General features: G+C 36.7%; 2 protein-coding genes across 2 annotated transcripts; one reads left to right on the top strand and one right to left on the bottom strand.

Moving 5' to 3' along the window:
* Positions 1-1,980: 1,980 nt before the first annotated feature.
* Positions 1,981-4,722, top strand: LOC106388566 (protein FIZZY-RELATED 1). The gene is made up of 8 exons (XM_013828667.3): positions 1,981-2,600; positions 3,128-3,250; positions 3,321-3,425; positions 3,509-3,751; positions 3,817-4,113; positions 4,187-4,249; positions 4,314-4,382; positions 4,477-4,722. The coding sequence occupies exons 1-8, from the start codon at positions 2,097-2,099 to the stop codon at positions 4,528-4,530; spliced, it is 1,458 nt and encodes a 485-aa protein (XP_013684121.2). The 5' UTR covers positions 1,981-2,096; the 3' UTR covers positions 4,531-4,722.
* Positions 4,723-15,516: 10,794 nt separating this feature from the next.
* Positions 15,517-16,866, bottom strand: LOC106447929. Its single transcript, XM_048749446.1, has 4 exons — positions 16,723-16,866; positions 16,289-16,621; positions 15,993-16,208; positions 15,517-15,915 (listed from the first exon to the last, which is right to left on the bottom strand). Exons 1-4 carry the CDS (start codon positions 16,864-16,866, stop codon positions 15,517-15,519), a joined length of 1,092 nt encoding a protein of 363 aa, XP_048605403.1.
* Between the last annotated feature and the right edge of the window lie 3,359 nt (positions 16,867-20,225).

Raw genomic sequence — 20,225 nt, 5'->3', positions numbered from 1 at the left:
ATACCAAAAAATATATATATATTTAAGTAAGTAAACGACAAAAATATATTAAATAACTATTTAAGGTAATTATTCATGTAACTGATAATTATTTATGCATTCATTAACATCTTAGTGTTTTTAAATACATTTAGGCCCTGTTCGTTTGTACATCTGGAAGATGCATCCAGATGGTCCATCTAGATATCTTATCTAGATGCTCCATCTCGGTGTTGTTCGTTTCTTCATTTCGTCCATGCATCTAGATGAATCATCTGAATGCAACTATGTTCGTTTGATTTTCATTTTTTAACTTTCATCTGCATCTAGGTGGACTTGTTAATAAAATGATTAAAATATGATTTTTTACGTTTCGGCGGAAAAATAACATTTTTACCGTTTTGGCCAAAAATATTTTTGCGGTTTTTGAGAAAAAATGTGTTTTTGGCGAAAAAGTGTATTTTCGTGGTTTCGGCGGAAAATACGTTTTTATGGGTTTGGCGGAAAAATATGTTTTTGCGGTTTGGACGGGAAAAGTGTATTTTTGCGGTTTTGGCGGGAAAAGTGTTTTCGACGAGAAAAGTTTTTTTTCACGATTTTGACAAGAAAGTTTTTTTTTCGTGATTTTGGCGGGAAAAACTTTTTCGCGATTTTGGTGGGAAATTGTGTTTTCCGATTTTGGCGGGAAATTGTGTTTTTTCTGGTTTTGGAGGGAAAATGCGTTTTTCCGGTTTTGGCGGGAAAATTCTGTTTTCCGGTTTTGGCGGGAAAATTCTGTTTTCCTGTTTTGGCGGGAAAATTGTATTTTCCGGTTTTGGCGAGAAAATTGTGTTTTTCTGGTTTTGGCGGGAATATGCGTTTTTTCGGTTTTGGCGGAAAAATGTGTTTTTCCGGTTTTGGCGGGAAAAATCTGTTTTCCGGTTTTGGCGGAAAAATTCTGTTTTCCGGTTTTGGCGGGAAAATTGTGTTTTCCGGTTTTGGTGAGAAAATTCTGTTTTCCGGTTTTGGCGGGAAAATTGTGTTTCCGATTTTGGTGGGAAAATTGTGTTTTTCTGGTTTTGGCGGAAAAATTGCATTTTTTCGGTTTTGGCGAGAAAATGCTTTTTGCGGTTTTGGTCGGAAAATGCTTTTTGGAGTTTTGGCAGGAATATGCATTTTTTTGGGGTTTTGGCGGGAAAATGCGTTTTTTGGGGTTTGGCGGGAAAATGCGTTTTTTCGGTTTTGACGGGAAAGTGTGTTTTTTAGGTTTTGGTCGAAAAGTGCGATTTTACTGGTTTGACCGAAAAATGTGTTTTATGGAAATGTGCGTTTTACGTTTTTTTTTTGCAGAAAAACGCATCTTGCGGTTTTAGTGGGAATGTGTGTTTTTCAGTTTTTGCGAGAAAATATATGTTTTGGTTATGGCGGAAAAATGTATATGCAAGAAAATAGAATTTACGGTTTGAAAATAATATTTTGATTTTAAAAAGTTATTTTTGTCATTAATCATTTTGGACTGAACTAGATGCATCTGCATCCAGATGCACCATCAAAACTCACCTTCATTTGGGTGACAATTTGAGATGAGTTTTTAAAAATTCAGCTGGGTTATCAATCTGGATGTAGCATTATAATGCACAAAACGAACATCGATTTGCATCTTCACCCAAATGGATCACCTGGGTGAGCAAACTAACAAAGCCTTTGAGATTGAGATCAGTTTTAGTACAAGTTTTTTTTTTGGAATATTGAAATTTTCGGATTTTTTCGGACATTCATTTGGGTTCCTGTTTACTTTAGGTAAAACCCTAAACCCGAAATACCACGGAAGAAAATCTATTTGGTGTTTATGTTAGGCTTGGTTGGGTTGGATTCGAGTTTTTGGTTTGGTTTACACAGGCCTACACTTAACCATTTATTATTGGGCTGCGTTAAAAATAGTTCTTGGGCTGAGCCCAATTAAACGGTCCATTAAAACAGAAAGGATGCACTGTACAAACTATAAACTCTATCGCACCTGATCACCCCCTTGTTTTCGCACCATTTTTCCCTTGACGATTTCTGTTTCCCTGAGAATTTCCCGGGAAAGAAAGGAAAAAAAAAAAAACAGAAAAGATTTTCCCAAATCTGGAATAATCATGGAGGAAAGAAGCAGCAAGAGAATCAAACCAACCATGGAGGAGGACGAAGAAGATCCTTCATCTTCATCATCTCAGCTAAACCTCCCACCGTCAATGAATCGACCAACGGTCTCACTCGAGACCCAACGAATCAACCGTTTAATCCGTTCCGAACACTACCACTCTCCATCCAAACCAATCTACTCCGACCGGTTTATCCCGAGCCCATCCGGTTCTAATTTCGCACTTTTCGGCCTCGAACCGTCGCCCAAGAAGGACGGGAAAGAAGATGGGCCTGGCTCTTACGCCGGTATGCTCCGAACCGTGCTTTTCGGACCGGAGACGCCGGAGAAAGCAGATGTCGTTACTGGGTTCTCTCCTTCTTCAAGGAATATTTTCCGGTATAAGACGGAGACGCAGCGGCCGGTGAACTCGTTTCCGCCGTTTGGGTGTGATGAGGGGCCTAGTGTTAGCCGGAGTCCGGTTAAGTCGCCGAGGAATATTCTCAAGTCTGCTTATAAGGTGAGAGTGTAGTCTGCTTATAAGGTGAGAGTGTTTCTTACGGTGATTAGGGTTTTTAAAGTTATGGACTTTAGGGTTTGTGAGTTGAAATTAGGGTTTAGTAGTGTGGATTTGTGTTGAATTGGATTGAATTGTGTAGCTTCGATTGATATCCTTAAGCTTTTTGTAGTATGTGTGAAACTTAAAAGCGCTCTCTTTGTACAGTCTTTGCTAGTGTTTAATGAACTGTTATCGAAGAATGTGTGATGTCTATCTACTCTTTATACAATGAGTATAAATAATGTCGATTCTTCCTGATATTGCATCTGTCATGTGAATGTTACTAGTGTAGATTTGCGTGTGTGTTTTTGGATGGATTAGTCTAGCGTTGATACATTTTAGGAATTGATCTCTTTGAGTGAATGTGTGTGTGTGGAGTGAACTGTTTTTGAAGAATGCGTAATGTCTACTCTCTATCCAGTGATTATAAATGTAGGTTCTTGCTGATGTTGCATTTGTCTTGTGGATGTTGTTGTTGTTGTTGTTAGGTATTGGATGCGCCGGCTCTGCAAGATGATTTTTACTTGAATCTCGTGGATTGGTCTGCGCAAAATGTACTTGCAGTTGGATTAGGGAGCTGCGTTTATTTGTGGAATGCTTCTAGTAGCAAGGCGAGTTTCTTTCTTTCTTTTTCTTCACTCAAAGAATGTTCAAGTGTTTTTGACACGGAATGACTTTCAGGTAACTAAGTTATGCGATCTCGGTGGCGATGAAAGTGTTTGCTCAGTGGGTTGGGCACTACGTGGAACACATTTGGCTATTGGAACTAGTAGCGGAACCATAGAGGTATGTTGAACATATTTAGAGTTTTGTAAAAAAATTTTTTTTATGGACAACTTAATCTTACTGCTTTTCTTTTCTTTCACTAGATTTGGGATGCGTTACGCTGCAGGAGAATAAGAACGATGGGAGGACACCGGCTAAGAGTAGGAGCCGTGGCATGGAGCTCATCTGTTTTATCTTCCGGTAGCAGAGACAAGAAAATACTTCAGAGAGACATACGTTCTCAAAAAGATCATGTCAGTAAGCTAACAGGTCACAGATCCGAAGTCTGCGGACTCAAATGGTCTTACGACAACCGCGAGCTAGCATCAGGCGGAAACGACAATAAGGTAAGATATATAATTGGGTCTGTTTCCTCTTTGGAACACGGGTAATGATTCTCGGGATGGTGCAGCTTCTCGTATGGAACCAACATTCAACAAAACCGGTTTTGAGATACTGTGAACACACAGCGGCGGTTAAAGCCATTGCTTGGTCTCCGCATCTTCATGGACTTCTTGCTTCAGGTGGCGGCACTGCTGATAGATGTATCCGTTTCTGGAACACGAAGACAAACACTCGTTTAAGTTGCGTGGACACTAACAGTCAGGTGTGTAATTTGGCTTGGTCCAAGAACGTGAACGAGCTTGTGAGCACGCATGGATATTCACAAAATCAAATCATCGTTTGGAAATACCCAACCATGTCTAAAGTAAGAGTTCTCTGTCTCTCTTTCTTGCTGACGTTTAGACAACAACTGAACATGTCTTTTTGATCTCTTACAGTTAGCAACTCTGACGGGTCACACGTTTCGTGTTCTGTATCTTGCTGTTTCACCCGATGGACAGGTTAGAATATCTACACTTGCATCAACGGTAGTTTCTCTTGTGTGATGGATCTTGTCTGTTGCAGACGATCGTTACAGGAGCAGGAGATGAAACGTTAAGATTTTGGAATGTGTTCCCTTCCCCTAAATCTCAGGTAAAGAAAGAACATTAATATGATTTATTCCTGTCTCTTAGTCACAACAATGCATAACACAAACACACATGTGCTCTCTGTTTCTTGTTCTCAGCGCAGGGAGAGCGGGATTGGGGCCCTGTCCTTTGGGAGAACAACAATCCGGTGATCTCTTGAGAATATGATATAGTTGGGTCGTCAATAACCATACCTTGCATAGTTTTTGGAGTGTTGGTGTGATTCTTTAGGTCTCCTTTTGTGTATATAGTTTGAATTTTTACGAATATTTAACTATTTTTCAACGATTTTTACATAAACAAAACATGAACGTAAACAACCACATTTTCTTGTGCAACTTGATCATTAGACAAATGAGAAACAAACAAAACACTAGTTGTGAATCTTGGTTTTGCTGGAGGCAATTAGCTACAAATTATCTCCTGAGACCTTAATTAGCAGAGTGACAATCACTATTCTCATGGTTGGAAAGAGAACCGTAGCCTTCTATGCAACTAACGCAACAACATTAATACAAACAAACAAAAATGGTGATTTCAAAGATACAAAGTAAGCTAAAAGTGATTGCATAGGTTAGAAGTGAACCATTGTAATGTACGATACAAACACAAGACAAAATAAAGAGTAGCCTAAAGAGTTTGAAATCAAAGAGAGTTACAAACGAACCTTTATCATCTTCAAGAAGTGACATACGAACAACTTAATTATAACCTGATTCATTCCCTTTAAACATGTCTCATGAGTAGGTAGCTGCAATAGCATACACGAATTGCAAGACTTGGGTACTGTAAGTGTTGGATAAGCTTGAATTACAAGTTTCCTATTCTCCTTTGGAGTTATGTTTAGAAATAGGAAATATGATTTATGTTAATACTATTGAGAATAGGAAATATCGAAGCTATATATATGGAGATGCATATTGTGTTGCATAATATGATTATTGAATTGTGATTTGTGATTTGAGCTTTTGTGATATTGAATAAGAGAAGGACTTCTTATTAAGTTTGTGATTCTATATTTGGTATCAGAGCCAAACGAAGAATCTTGACGATTACATACAAACCATGAGCGACGACAAAGGGGAGATTGTGTTACACAAAGATGCCGGACGTGCCTCCGTAAAGTTTCCTATGCTGACTACCTCAAACTACATTGTCTGGTCCATGAGGATGAAGATAACTCTTAAGGTTAGTGAAGTGTGGGAATCAATAGACCCTGGAACCGAAGATATGAAGAAAAATAATATGGCGATTGCGTTTCTGTTCCAATCCATACCGGAAGCTTTGATCCTGCAAGTTGGTGATATAGATACAGCAAAAGGAGTGTGGGATGCAATCAAAGCAAGACACGTTGGAGCTGAACGAGTTAAAGAAGCTAGACTACAAACTCTAATGGCAGAGTTTGATAGAATTAAGATGAAGGATAGTGATACGATTGATACCTTCGCCGGCAAGCTTTCAAAAATCTCTTCAAAATCTGCCTCCTTAGGAGAGACAATAGAAGAGTCAAAACTTGTTAAGAAGTTTTTAAAGAGTTTGCCGAGGAAAAAATACATTCACATGGTCGCATCACTCGAGCAGGTTCTTGATCTTAGAACAACGAGTTTTGTCGATATCGTTGGTAGGCTAAAAGCTTACGAAGAAAGAATTGCTGAGGAAGAAGAAGATACATATGATGATTCAGGCAAGTTGATGTATGCAAGTTCTGAATCAAGTCACGAAGGCTATGGAAACAGCTATGGAAACCGAGGACGAGGTCGCGGCGGAAGAACAAGTTGGAGAGGTAGAGGTCGCGGCCGCTATAGCTCTTTTCAACAACAAAGAGAGGCTTACAAACAAGGACGAATTACAGGGGATGCCTCACACATTACATGCTTTAAATGTGATAAGCTTGGACATTACGCCTCCGGCTGTCCCGATAAAGAGTTAAAACTTCAAGAGGCGGTCGAAAAGAAGGATGAAGATACTCAAGAAGCCGACGCTCTAATGATGAACGAGGTTGTGTATTTAAATGAGAATAAGGTGAACCCTAGTGCTTTCGAGACTGATTCAGATACTAGAGATGTATGGTACTTAGACAACGGCACTAGCAACCACATGAGTGGAAATCGTATGTTCTTCCATGAACTTGATGAAACCATCACCGGGAAAGTACGTTTTGGAGACAACTCTCGGATTGATATAATGGGAAAAGGGTCAGTACGCTTCCTGATCAATGGAGGAATGAAAAGAATCTTAAACAATGTTTACTACATACCTGCACTACAAAGCAATATCCTTAGTTTAGGACAAGCTACTGAGGCGGGTTGTGAAGTAAACATGAAGGATGATACACTAAAGCTACTTGATAAGCAGGGACAACTGTTGATCAAATCCAAAAGGGCAAAGAATCGTCTATACAAAGTCACGTTACTTGTAGATTACGTTCATTGCTTGCAAGTAGCAGGTCGTGAGGACTCTTCACTCTGGCACGCGAGATTGGGCCACATCAGCAAGGAGACAATGAGAATGATGATTAACAAGGAACTTGTTTATGGCGTGAAGAGTGAGGTTCATAACAATGAGACATGTGTTTCGTGTTTAAGGGGCAAACAAACCAGGAAGCCTTTTCCACAAGCAACTTCATATAGAGCTCCCGAGATACTCGAACTAATCCACGCAGACCTCTGTGGACCTATCACACCGCCAACACCAGCCCACAAGAGATATGTTCTTGTTCTCATTGACGACCACTCGCGATACATGTGGACAGTGCTGTTGAAGGAGAAGAACGAGGTTTTTGAAAAATTTCAACGGTTTAAGATACTTGTGGAGAAAGAAACAAGAGCTGTGATAAAGACCCTACGGACAGATAGAGGAGGCGAGTTCGTCTCTCTTGAGTTTCAATCTTATTGCGACAAACATGGCATCAATCGTCACCTAACAGCACCCTATACCCCGCAACAAAACGGGGTAGTAGAACGTCGTAATCGGACGCTGTTAGAGATGACACGGAGTATTCTTAAACATATGAACATGCCAAATCATCTCTGGGGTGAAGCACTAAGGCACGCCACATACCTGATCAACAGGGTTGCGACGAGATCTTTGGAAGGGATGACACCTTATGAGGCTTTGAGAAATCGAAAACCAAATCTCTCTCACTTAAAAGTATTCGGATGCGTCTGTTACGCGAGAACAGAAACTGCTGGGAGAAAGAAGTTGGATGACAGATCCAGAACTCTAGTCCACTTGGGGACAGAGCCAGGATCAAAGTCCTACCGTCTACTTAACCCCTTAACTAAACGCATTGTGGTGAGCCGAGACGTCGTGTTTGATGAAGAAAAGGAATGGTGCTGGTCGAAACAAGGAAACGTGGCTGCAACTGATGGTTTTACGGTAGACCTAAGGAGCTCGAATCAGATACTACCAGAAAGTGAAGCCTCCAATACCGTAGGAGATAATGAAGATGTCATTGAAGATGATGAGAATGATGATGATGATAGCGATGAAGAAGACTCACAACCACAACCTAGACGATCAACAAGGGTATCTACTAAACCTTCTTATCTTGATGATTACGTTTTGCTCTCGGAAGTGGAAAGTGAGCACCTGTTAATGATTATAAACGATGAGCCGTGGAGCTTTAGTGAAGCTAAAGAATTGAAAGTTTGGATTGATGCTTGTAAGGATGAACTCTTCTCAATAGAGAAGAATGACACATGGGATCTTGTGGAGCTACCCACAGGTGTGAAACCAATTGGTTTGAAGTGGGTATTTAAGATTAAACGCAATGCTGATGGAACCATCAATAAGTATAAGGCCCGGTTAGTAGCTAAAGGATACGTTCAGCGTCACAGTGTTGATTTTGACGAGGTGTTTGCTCCGGTGGCTCGGATTGAAACAATCAGGCTGATCATCGCCTTGGCAGGATCACATGGATGGGAGATACACCATCTTGATGTTAAAACTGCGTTTCTTCATGGAGAGCTGAGGGAAGAAGTGTTTGTTAATCAACCAGAAGGTTTTATTGTTACTGGAGAAGAACACAAAGTGTACAAGCTGAAAAAGGCTCTCTATGGTCTGAGACAAGCGCCCAGGGCCTGGAATATAAAGCTAAATCAAATACTACGAGGTTTAAACTTTAGGAGATGCTCAAAAGAACCGTCATTATACCGGAAAGAAGACAGGAACGAGCTGCTTATTGTTGTGGTCTATGTAGATGATCTTCTAGTTACCGGATCTTCACTAAAAGGTATACTAGAGTTTAAACAAGAGATGGCAAGTAAATTCGAGATGAGTGACCTTGGAAAGTTAACTTATTACTTGGGGATAGAAGTGTTGCAACTCAAGGAAGGTATTATTCTTAAACAAGATAAGTATGCTCAACGAATACTTGAAGAAGCCAAGATGGGCTCCTGTAATCCGTGTCATGTTCCAATGGAGTTAAACGCAAGCTTCTCCAAGTCACCTAATGAAGAGAACATCGATGAGAGGGAGTATCGTCGAGCCATTGGTTGTCTCCGCTATTTACTCCACACACGACCAGACCTGTCCTTTAGTGTTGGAGTTCTTAGCCGGTATATGCAGGCTCCTAAAAGTTCCCATGGTGCAGCTCTGAAACAAGTTCTTAGATATCTTCGCGGTACCTGCTCGTATGGACTCTGTTACTTGCGTAACAGAGGTGTTGAAATAATGGGTTAAAGTGACAGCTCTCATAATGTTGATATAGATGATGGTAGAAGTACAATGGGTCACATATTTTATCTTGGTGATAGTCCTATCACATGGTGCTCTACCAAGCAGGAAATAGTGGCGCTCTCATCTTGTGAAGCTGAGTTCATGGCAGCAACTGAAGCTGCAAAACAAGCAATCTGGTTGCAGGAACTTCTAAGTGAGGCAGTCGGCAAAGAGAGCAAGCGTGTGGTCATTAAAGTCGACAACAAATCTGCGATTGCACTGTCCAAGAATCCTGTATTTCATGGCCGGAGTAAGCATATACACAGAAGATTTCATTTTATACGAGAATGTGTCGAGAACGAGCAGATTGAAGTCGATCATATCCCTGGCAGCGAACAGAAAGCAGACATTCTCACCAAGTCACTTGGAAGAATAAAATTCAGAGAAATGCGTGATCTAATTGGAGTTAAAGTTGTGAATGAAGATGATTTCAAGCTTAAGGGGGAGTATGTTGGATAAGCTTGAATTACAAGTTTCCTATTCTCCTTTGGAGTTATGTTTAGAAATAGGAAATATGATTTATGTTAATACTATTGAGAATAGGAAATATCGAAGCTATATATATGGAGATGCATATTGTGTTGCATAATATGATTATTGAATTGTGATTTGTGATTTGAGTTTTTGTGATATTGAATAAGAGAAGGACTTCTTATTAAGTTTGTGATTCTATAGTAAGCACAACATCGAACCATTCAACTTTCCCCAAACCTCTTCACTGCTGCACATTTCCAAGGAGATCTCAGCACAACAAATCATCTTCTCGTGATTTTACAGTTTTGGCGAAAAACACGATTTTCTGGTTTTAGCGGAAAAACACAATTTTTCAATTTTGGCGAAAAGTGCAATTTTCAAATTTTGGCGGAAAACGCAATTTTCCTGTTCTGACAGAAAACTCACAATTTCCGGTTTTGACGGGAATACATAATTTTCTTTTGGCGGGAAATACGATTTTCCAATTTTGACGGGAAAATGTGATTCTCAGGTTAGGCGGGAAAAATCAATTTTCTTGTCATGGCAGGATACTGCAATTTTACTGTTATGGTGAGAAAACAACATTTTCGGTGTGGCGGAAAACGCGATTTTGATTTTAGCGGTGAAAACATAATTCTCCGATTTTGGCGGAAAAAGTAATTTTACGATTTTGGAGAGAACAAAATTTTCGATTTTGGCAGGAAAACATGTTTTTTGGTTATGGCAGGAAAACTCGATTTTTCGGTTTTGGCAGAAAATACAATTTTTTTATGTTGGCAGGAAGACCCAAATTTCTGGTTTGACGGAAAATTGTGATTTTCCAGTTTTGGGGTGTAAATGCAATTTTCCGGTTGCGGCGAGAAAACACAAATTTCTTATTTTGGCAAAAAATGTGATTATCTAATTTATGCAGGAAAACACCATTTTCGGTTGGTGTTGAAATGCGATTCTCTGGTTTTGTCGAGAAAATGCGATTCTGCAATTTTGGTGAAAAACACAGTTTTGAAATTTTGGTGGAAAAACTTGATTTTTGATTTTAACGTAAAAATGTGATTTTTTAGTTTTGGCGGGAAAACGCGATTTTTCAATTCAAAATGCAATATAATAGTTATAATAACTAATATAGTTAATTTTATATTTGTGTTAATGGTATTTAATTCTTTTGGATTTTGAGGTGCAAATGTAGATATTATAGATGTTGCATCATATGTGAATATTTGCATCTGGATGCAGACGAGACGATTCAAAAACGAACATGGCCTAGACCAATTCTATATTGACGTATCATTGAAGTCTAGATGGAGAGTAGTTTCATATTCTATCGATTTAAGTCTGAATAGGAATGATAGATATTCAAGAATAAAGTGATTTTTAGTGAAAAGTATGTTAAACTATTTTTCAACAATTTTTACACAAACAATACATGAACGTAAGCTTAATCAAACCACATTTTCTTCTGCGACTTGGTCATTAAACAAAAGAGAAACAAACAGTAGTTGTGTATCTTGGTTTTGTTGGAGGCAATCAGCTAGACAGCAACTTTTGAGAACTTAAAGTAGCCACGTGACAGAAAATGAGACTATTACTATTCTCATGGTTGTATAAAAATGATTTCAAAGACACAGAGTAAGCTAAAAGTGAATCCTAGGTTAGAAGTGAACTATTGTCCGCTACAAACGCATACATACAATACAATAGAAAAAAAAAAACACAACAAGAAGAAGCCGCTTGTCTCATGAGTGATGAGTCATTCATCAGAGAGTTTGCAATCTAAGAGACAGTTACAAAATACGCTTAATCATCTACAAGAAACATGACATACTAAGTACTAACAAAAAATAACCTGATTCAACGACTAGAGAGTGAACCAACGAAAGTTAGGCTCGGTAGGAAACTGTAAACACACATAGAGACAGTTCTCGGTGCGGTTTAAGAGATACCGATTCTGGTAAAGCTCCGGTGAAGAAGTGAGAGATCGAAAGGTCTTGGAAACGAGCGAGAGAATCGGATAGTGCAATCTCGAGACCCGGGCTAAGCAACTCAATACTAAGTCATCTGGAAGTTGCAGAATCGAGGTCGGTTCTCTTGCCGGCTTCTTCGACGGTGGTTCTTGATCGGAAGCGATGCCTGCGGACCACCAAAAGTTTAGGGGTTTGGGACCACTCTCCGCCACGACCTATACGCGCTGAATTTGGGCACGAGACATTATCGGCCAGATACTGGGTTTTGTATTAATGGGCCTTACTTAAAACAATTAATGGGCATGACCCCAAAAACTATTAAAACACTGTTTAATAGTTTAAATAATTTTCCAGCACGATATTATAAAATTTTAATTATTGAGTTTAGTCAATTATACACATATAATAGGATTTCAATTGTATGATATCTTTTTTTGAGTTATCACATCATCATTCGTCAACGACATGAATCTATGTTTGAATTTGGATGTTAGATAGAAACAATTCGTAAACATGCATATAAAACATGAATAGATGTTAGCTATGTTGTGGCAACGGAATCCATCGAGTGGCGGAGGTAGAATTGTGTTTCACAAGGGTCAATGCTTATGTAATCAAATGATCAAACGTAAAATTTTATTGAACAGGTGCAAACAGGATGTTTAGACTTAGATCATGAGGGTCAATCGTAAGGACATAATACCAAATTGTCTATCAAATGCAAATTCTATAAGCATAAAAACATAATTTGTCAAAAATCACATGGCTAAAATACTTTTAGAAAAGTCTTCTAATCGCCAGACGACTTACATGTTAGGCGCTTAGACCCTAAACATAATTCCTAAACTAAATTAACTAATTAAACACTTAATAAAATCAAATTAAACTTAAAAAATGTTTACTATGCACAGAAATAAACACATATAGGTAAAATTTTAATTTTTCAAAAGAACATTTAAGATTTTCAAAATCTAACTCTAAGAATACATACAATACTACAACATATGTTGTCAAACCTAAGCCAAAGAATATCATGATTAACTACTTTCACTCATCTATGTTGAAAACTATTCAATTTTATTATATCTTAATTTATATTACTTAAAACTGTTTATAATTACATGATTATAATTTTTCAGTTGTCAAAATATTTTTTTTAAAAATTATAAATTATTTTTAAGATCAACTACACTAGAAGACTTCCCTGGAATTTGTCTAGACGACTTACATTATCTCAGAAGACTCAAACGACTTTTCAGGGCTATATTTATAAAAATGAGTTCTGTTTTTTTGTTTGGTCACAAGGGGCTGGCTGTAATTTCACAAGACTTTTAGGTTAGTTTTGCATTTGATTCAACTTTAGGTATAGTTTTGTATTTAAAATCAAGTTTTGAGTCATATTTGGCAAATCCCCCAATTATAAATGCAAATGCTCTACTAAAAGCTCCACATGAGAGTATTTGTCAAATATCATTTGGAGAGCATTAGCATTTGGTAAATGATGTTTTAAATATTTTTTTTTTAAATGTTGATTGGATAATATGGAGCATAATGCTTATGATAATGCTTTACCAATCAAGGGGGTTCATTTGACACGAGATCGTATGACTTCTCACGCTTATAACAAACTCAAGTCAAAGAAGATAGCTCCTTTACTTGGATATGTACTTTGTGTGTTATATAAAAGTATATCTATATAATTTTCCACTCATTTTCTTTGTTTTTAAGCCATTTGAACATTTTTTTTATATGCAGGTTTTTCAGATCTGGAGCAGACTTTGGAAGATTTATGGGAAGTCTTCTAAAATATAATGCGCTAGAAGACTTCCAGGATGTCTTCCAGAAGACTTCCTGGTAGTATTTTGAAAGAGTCTTCTTCCATATCAAATGGAGTCCAAGCTTGTCTTTGTAGATGAATGATCTATAATAGTTTTGTTTCTGGTCTGTTTTGTGATTTGCATGTGTACTCCATTAGTTGTGATTTTTTTTTGTAAATTTGAAGAGATATTAATAAAAAATTTGGTAAATATGTTCATATTCCACAATATTATCTTGCCCAAATTACTTGACATAATTGAAGTTATTGATACAACTTCAATAGCAAAACACAATAACAGAAAAAATTAATCAAATTTATTACAACTAGGGGAGAAAAATTCTTAAGAAAACTTAGTCAAACTTACAAAAGATAAACCATTACATAAGTTCAAAGATATAACAATTTCATTAGAAGTCTTCTAGGAAGTCTTCTAGCAAAACACATCATTGATGCATATAACAATAATGATACTTAAGTCATTGATACAACATATTAAGAATCATTTTAACTATTCTACTCACTCATAACAAAAAACATCATTGATGCATATAACAATAATGATACTTAAGTCATTGATACAACATTTTAAGAAACAAGTATTTTACCCACTCATAGCAATAATCATCATTGGTGCATACTTAAGAGATAGAAACAAACAATAGTAACTAGTCAATACATATCACAATTTTGACATGTTTGTGTTGAAAAACTTAGTCACATTTAGTAAAACTAAGGCATAAAACATATTTTGAAAATATGAGTTTTACATGTCATGAAGTTACTTAATACTCTTTAAAATACAAATTATTCAAAAACTAGCGTAGAAGACTTCCACGAAAGCCTTCTCGGATCAGCTAGAAACTTGGGAAAATTACCAAAAGAGAACAAAAAACCAACATAGTTGTCTCTATGGTATAAATCCATTTTTTTTACCATTTTATCTCCCTTTTACCCTTTTCATATGTTAAAATTAATGAAATAAATAGTTTTAAGAATCAAAACAATTATTAAAAATATAAACAATTAATAAAACACTCATTTACACAAACACATATTTTTTTTGGGTTGAAAAACATAATAAATATTTTTTTCAAATTATGTTCTACTAAAAATAGAATTCCTCTTCTACACAAAACGGGTGAGTAGAAAATGAATTCTAGAATGAACATATCAATCTACTTTTTTTAGAACGTACAACCTACTTTTTACTATAATTCTAAATATGGGGAATACGAATTCTACTATTTGTAATGATCGCTACTTTTATTTAGAAAGATGTTTCTACTTTTATGGAGTATTCTAAGTTATCAGGAATGCAAAATCTAAACCATACACGAACGTCTACAGAGTGTAGAAATTACATTCTGGAATTTTGTTATGTTCTACACAGTGTAGAAGGTGCTTTCTACGGATAAAAAAACTATTTTTTCGAAAATTATGAAGTTGCAGTTTTAAAAATATTCTAAAAATAATCTAACTTCCTAAAATGTGTTTTCATTGATTTGCTTCATGAAAAATCAAAAAGAAAACGATTTTGAATGTTCTTCTTCACCAGTCTATGATTTCCCCATGATTTTTCTATAGTTTGTCTTGTGATTTTCACAAACTCTTGTTCTATGATGCATATCTATACAACATGTGGTGTTTGGGAGTTTGGCGCAACCACGGGTTGAGTTTTTTCGGCTGATGAGAAAGGGGCTAGGCTACTGTTATTAGAATCAAGTTCTACCTTTGAGGTTTTTAAAAGAATGGTTTTGGAGGATTTTGATATGGAAGAAGATAGCTTACCCGATTTGGAGTTGAGTTATCTACCTACTGAGTTGATCAATACATCAACATGTCCACCTGTGATCATTGCAAATGATCGACAGCTTCAGAATTTTGTTGGTTTTGTTCAAAAGTGTGTTTCTACTCAATTGTGTGTAACATCTAAAGCCAAAGTTGAGAATCTGAATGAACGAGACTTTGATCTTAACAAGTCGCCAGCTGATTCAAGTACTGCTGAAGAGGAGGGAAACTCGGTTGATAGGGGGAACGAACCAGCTCCTATGTTTGTTGAGAGGCAGTGCGAGAAAAAGAAAGAAAAGATTAGAAGAGTCGAAGTTGATGAAGATACCTACGATGATGATACCATGATCTCGGCCAAAGAGGAAATACATAATATGTCAAAGTTTTCTCTTAGTTTCAGGACCAAAAGTAAGATTTTTTTCTGCAGATCGTTTACACAGCAACTTCTTCTTTCTTGTCTCTGCTCCTTCATCAAAAACCTTTCTCTTGCCTTTTCTTGCAACCGTGACCGAAGAGGTCTCCTCGTCTGCTAAAACATCAGTATCAGCCACAGTCTTATCAACTTCTGACCCTCTATCCTGGCTGTCGGCTTCCTCAATTTCAGTCTCTTCAGGCTCTAAAACTGGCCATTCTGTGTTGCTCCAATCAAACTTCTGTTTGATCCTATCTAGAAGAAGGTCCACTCGTTCATCTTCCATCTTACCCTTCCTTGTATAGTTAACATGCATAAACATATCACCATTACCAGTCTCTGAAATAACCGAGAAAAAGTCACTCTGTAAAACAGTAAAAAAATTAAAAGTTATACAAATTATATACAACAACCATATATAAGAAAACAATGTGAGATTACCTTCTTAGTTAAGGAGTCCTCAAGCTCAATGATGTCTTCATAAGAAACGTTTGCAACTCCTTTCCAATTACCACACCTTGGACCGACGAAGCTGCCAAAGACTTGTCTCCCACATATTTCTCCAAAATCAGGAATTGCTTCCATAATCCAAATCTGGAGAGCATATGAGAAACCCTCAAAAATGTACATGTCCTTCTTACCTAACTTCTTCCTAGCCTTCTCAATGGAACTTATAGCAGGAAGTTATACGAGTGAAGACCCCAATGGAACTTCCGGAGCTTGTCAATATCCATCACCAACTTGATGTACATATCAGGGATGTTCACCTTCTCGTCTCTCCCCATCACCACACCCATTATTACACACAGGTAGATCAACCTCATCCTATCAATCCGAGTCCACTTGTGAACTTCTTTTAGATGCACCTTTCGGATCGACTTCAAGGTGATCTTATCACCAGTCCTTAGTAGGTTACTCCAAACCCCCCCATCATTTTTACATGTTACTACGTCACTGCTGCTTTCCCGAGAAACTTTGAGGCCTGTCACAGCATGGTACTCCTGAAGCGAAAACCGGAGAGGCGTCCTCGCAAAGACAAACCACTTCTCATGCATCTTCGAGGTAATCAGCTGCTTACACAAAAAACTATCCACCAATTTCCCTGAAAACCCGAGCTTTTCCCTGAAAACCCGAGCTTGTTATCCGCAATAGCCATGATATGTTTGAAAACATGATCTATCTTCACATCATTGTACTCTGCAGACATGACTTTCTTCAGATCCCTGATAAGTTCCATGCGACAACAATTGTTGATCTTCTTGACCTGAGGTTCCAAACCCTTTGCATACAGTCGCTTAGGTAGCTCTAACTCCATATCTACAAAAAACAAAAAATGATTTTAGTGAAACGAATCATGAAATAAACCAAAACCACAAGTCAGAAACATAATCGGTTCATATAATTAGATAGTAGCAAAGTAAGACAATTCACAAATCAGGTAAGCTCTTCTCCTTCAGTTTTACAGAACATATTCTTTCAAGTCAAAGAAACAAACTTTGCAGTGAAACATAGACAAACACAAGAACAAAACGAAATTCAAACTCAGAAACACAAAGACTATCTTTTTGTTTACAAACGAAATCAATTAACCAAACCATATCAAACAAAATCAATTCACAAACACATAGACACATCAAACAATAACCGGATCGAGGAACATGAAATGAAGAAAGATAAAGTTCGGACATAATACCTTAGCTCAACACGATTTCAGAGAAAGAGAGTGGCGGAGAGGCGGAGAGAACGAAGATGCAGAGAGTAGCGGAGAGGCGGAGAGAAGGGGAGAGGCGGAGAGAAGCGGAGAGGCGGCGAGAGGCGGAGAGAGGCGGAGAGACGGAGAGGTGGAGAGAGAAGCACTGAAATCTCCTTTGCGTTTGTCTAGAGAGAAAGAGATCCAGAGAAAAGTATTAGAACAAGAAGGAGAAAGGAACAAACTTTATGACTGAAATTGGATGGAGAACTTTGGTGTTTACCTTCGGTATGTAGGAGAAGAAAAAGGGGTTCCACCGGTGGCTGCAGTCGTCATTGATTTCACCGGAGAAAACACAAAGGAGAAGACACAATCGCCATCTTGCTCGCTGTGGAAGAGAGAGTCGGAGAGATCGATGTTAGGGTTACGGGAGTTAGGGGAAGTAAAATGTTTAGATCCCTTTTTTCTTTTTCTTTTTTAATTTTTTTCCCTTTTGGAAACTATATTAAACCAACCTTTTTCCATTTAAAAAAAAAATCCAATTAATTATGTTTAATGTGATTAATCAAAGGTTACTTTTGGCATTATGAGAAACTTTATACTATAGGGACAACTTAAGGTTGGATTTATACCATAGGGACAACTATGTTGTTTTTTTGTTCTCTTTTGGCAATTTTCCCTAGAAACTTTAGTAAACATGAATGTTGGTAACCTCATAAATATCACGAATTTAGTTATAAATTTCATCCAGTAGCTAAAATATTGATTAATAGACATGAATTAACAAGAAAATGTTCAAAATTCTTTATAGTTTTAGAGAAAATAAAAGTTTATTAAACATTGACGCAAACGACTTCCACGGATGTCGTCTGGCAGACTTCTAGGAAGTCGTCCATTTAGATTAATTTTGCAATTAATTTTTAACCAAGACGACTTACATGTAAGTCGTCTAGGAAAAATGGGTTAGTTTTGCATTTGACCGGATTGTGTCAGAAATTTGACTTTTCCTGAATGACTTACACGTAAGTCGTCCAATAGAAAATTAAAAAAATAAATATTTTGTTATACCTAGATGACTTCCATGTAAGTCGTCTCAGGTTAGTTTTGCAATTGAAAAATAAAACAAAAAAATTATTTTGTTCTAGATGACTTACACGGAAGTCGTCCGTCCGACGACATACATGGAAGTCGTCCATGATAAGCAAGGTTTGACCAGGATCTCGGAAAATCATGGACGACTTCAATGTAAGTCGTCGGACGGACGACTTCTGTGTAAGTCGTCTAGAAAAAAATATTTTTTTGTTTTATTTTTCAATTGCAAAACTAACCTGAGACGACTTCCATGTAAGTCGTTTTTTTTTATTTTTGTACTGGACGACTTACGTGTAAGTCGTCCAGAAAAAGTCAAATTTCTGACACAATCCGGTCAAATGCAAAACTATCATGTTTACCCTAGACGACTTACATTGAAGTCATCTCAAATTTTTTTTTAACAAACAAAGATGGACGACTTCCATGTAAGTCGTCTATAAAAACACATTTAAAAGTCAATTGTAAAACTAACATCTGCATTTACCAGAAGACTTCCATGTAAGTCGTCTACAGCCAGCGGACTTACAGGTAAGTCGTATGGACGAACATATCTGGGAAAAAAACTGATTTCATAGTTTAAACGAGTGAGATAACATGTTTAGCACACATATATCTTCTCCAAGCATCCAGAATCTCAAACAAAAGTGACCCACCAAGAATCGTAAGTTTCAACGGCTCTATGAACCATAAAAATTTTAGAATCAAAATCTTGGGGTTTTTTGGATGAATATGGAGAGAAAGTGAAAGAGATGTTGTTTTTAGTTCATAAGAATTGAGAAAGAAAGAGTGTAAATCGATTTTTAGGTGCATTAAGAGCTTCAAATTGGTTGTTCATGGTCGTTGGTGTATTGATGGCAATGACAATATTATGATTACTTGAGAAAGATGAGGGTGATAGAGTAAAATATGCATTTTGAAAAAAAAAATGATGTCATTTTCGTGAATAATCTGAACTTTGGAGATGAAAAAGGCAAGTCAAAGTTCCAAAAAAAACATGTGTTAGTTTGTGTTTGACTTCAAGTTTTGAGTCATATTTGCAAAAATCTCTTTATAATTTATAAAATTAAGAAAAACATATAATTAATGAATTTATTTTATTTAATAATATCATAAAAAAATTTTATACCCAGAAAATAAATTTACAATAAAATTATTAAAAAATAATATTTCAAAATTTAAAATATATTTTTTGTCAGCAATTTAAAATATACTTTAATTATACAAATTAAATTATATTTTAAATGTGAAATATTATTATAAAATATGTATATTTTAATTTTAAAATTTATTTTTAAATAATTTTTTTTTGATATAAACGTAGATTTTGATATTATTAAATTAATTAATTAATTAATTATATGTCTTTTTAATTTTATATAGTAATATATATATTAGAAATATATTCAATATAAATAAATATATTATATATTATATATTAATTTTATAATAATTTTAAATAGTATGTCCATACTGTTCTACCAATCATTCTATTAAATAATTTAGTAAAAACATACATCTTCTGCAGCATACATCTTCTATAGCATATTGCTACTGCTATATCATCTTCTCTGTCAATCAAGAATCTCTTTCGTCAAAGACCAAACGTCGACGATGGAAATCAGCTGCATGTTTATACTTTGTAGTTGATGCTTCAAGCTGCTGAGTAGTCTTGGCATGCGTCTCCAGTATGTTGTCCACAAAGGTCGATGCATCACCATGTATGCGCGTATGGTCAGGAAGTGTCGAAAGGTCAACTGAAGCACGAGGAAGAATTCTATAGACAACCTGAAACGAACTGAGCCCGGAGCTGCGGTTGATGGCATGGTTGTGAGCAAACTCAATCTGAGGTAACCGTGCATCCCAAGTTCGGACCGCATCACCTACCACTGGTT

The sequence above is a fragment of the Brassica napus genome, chromosome C3 (assembly GCF_020379485.1).
Source record: "Brassica napus cultivar Da-Ae chromosome C3, Da-Ae, whole genome shotgun sequence".
Taxonomy (NCBI): Eukaryota; Viridiplantae; Streptophyta; class Magnoliopsida; order Brassicales; family Brassicaceae; genus Brassica; species Brassica napus.
The sequence above is the reverse complement of the archived record's forward strand: the minus strand, read 5'-3'. Positions and strand labels throughout refer to the sequence as shown.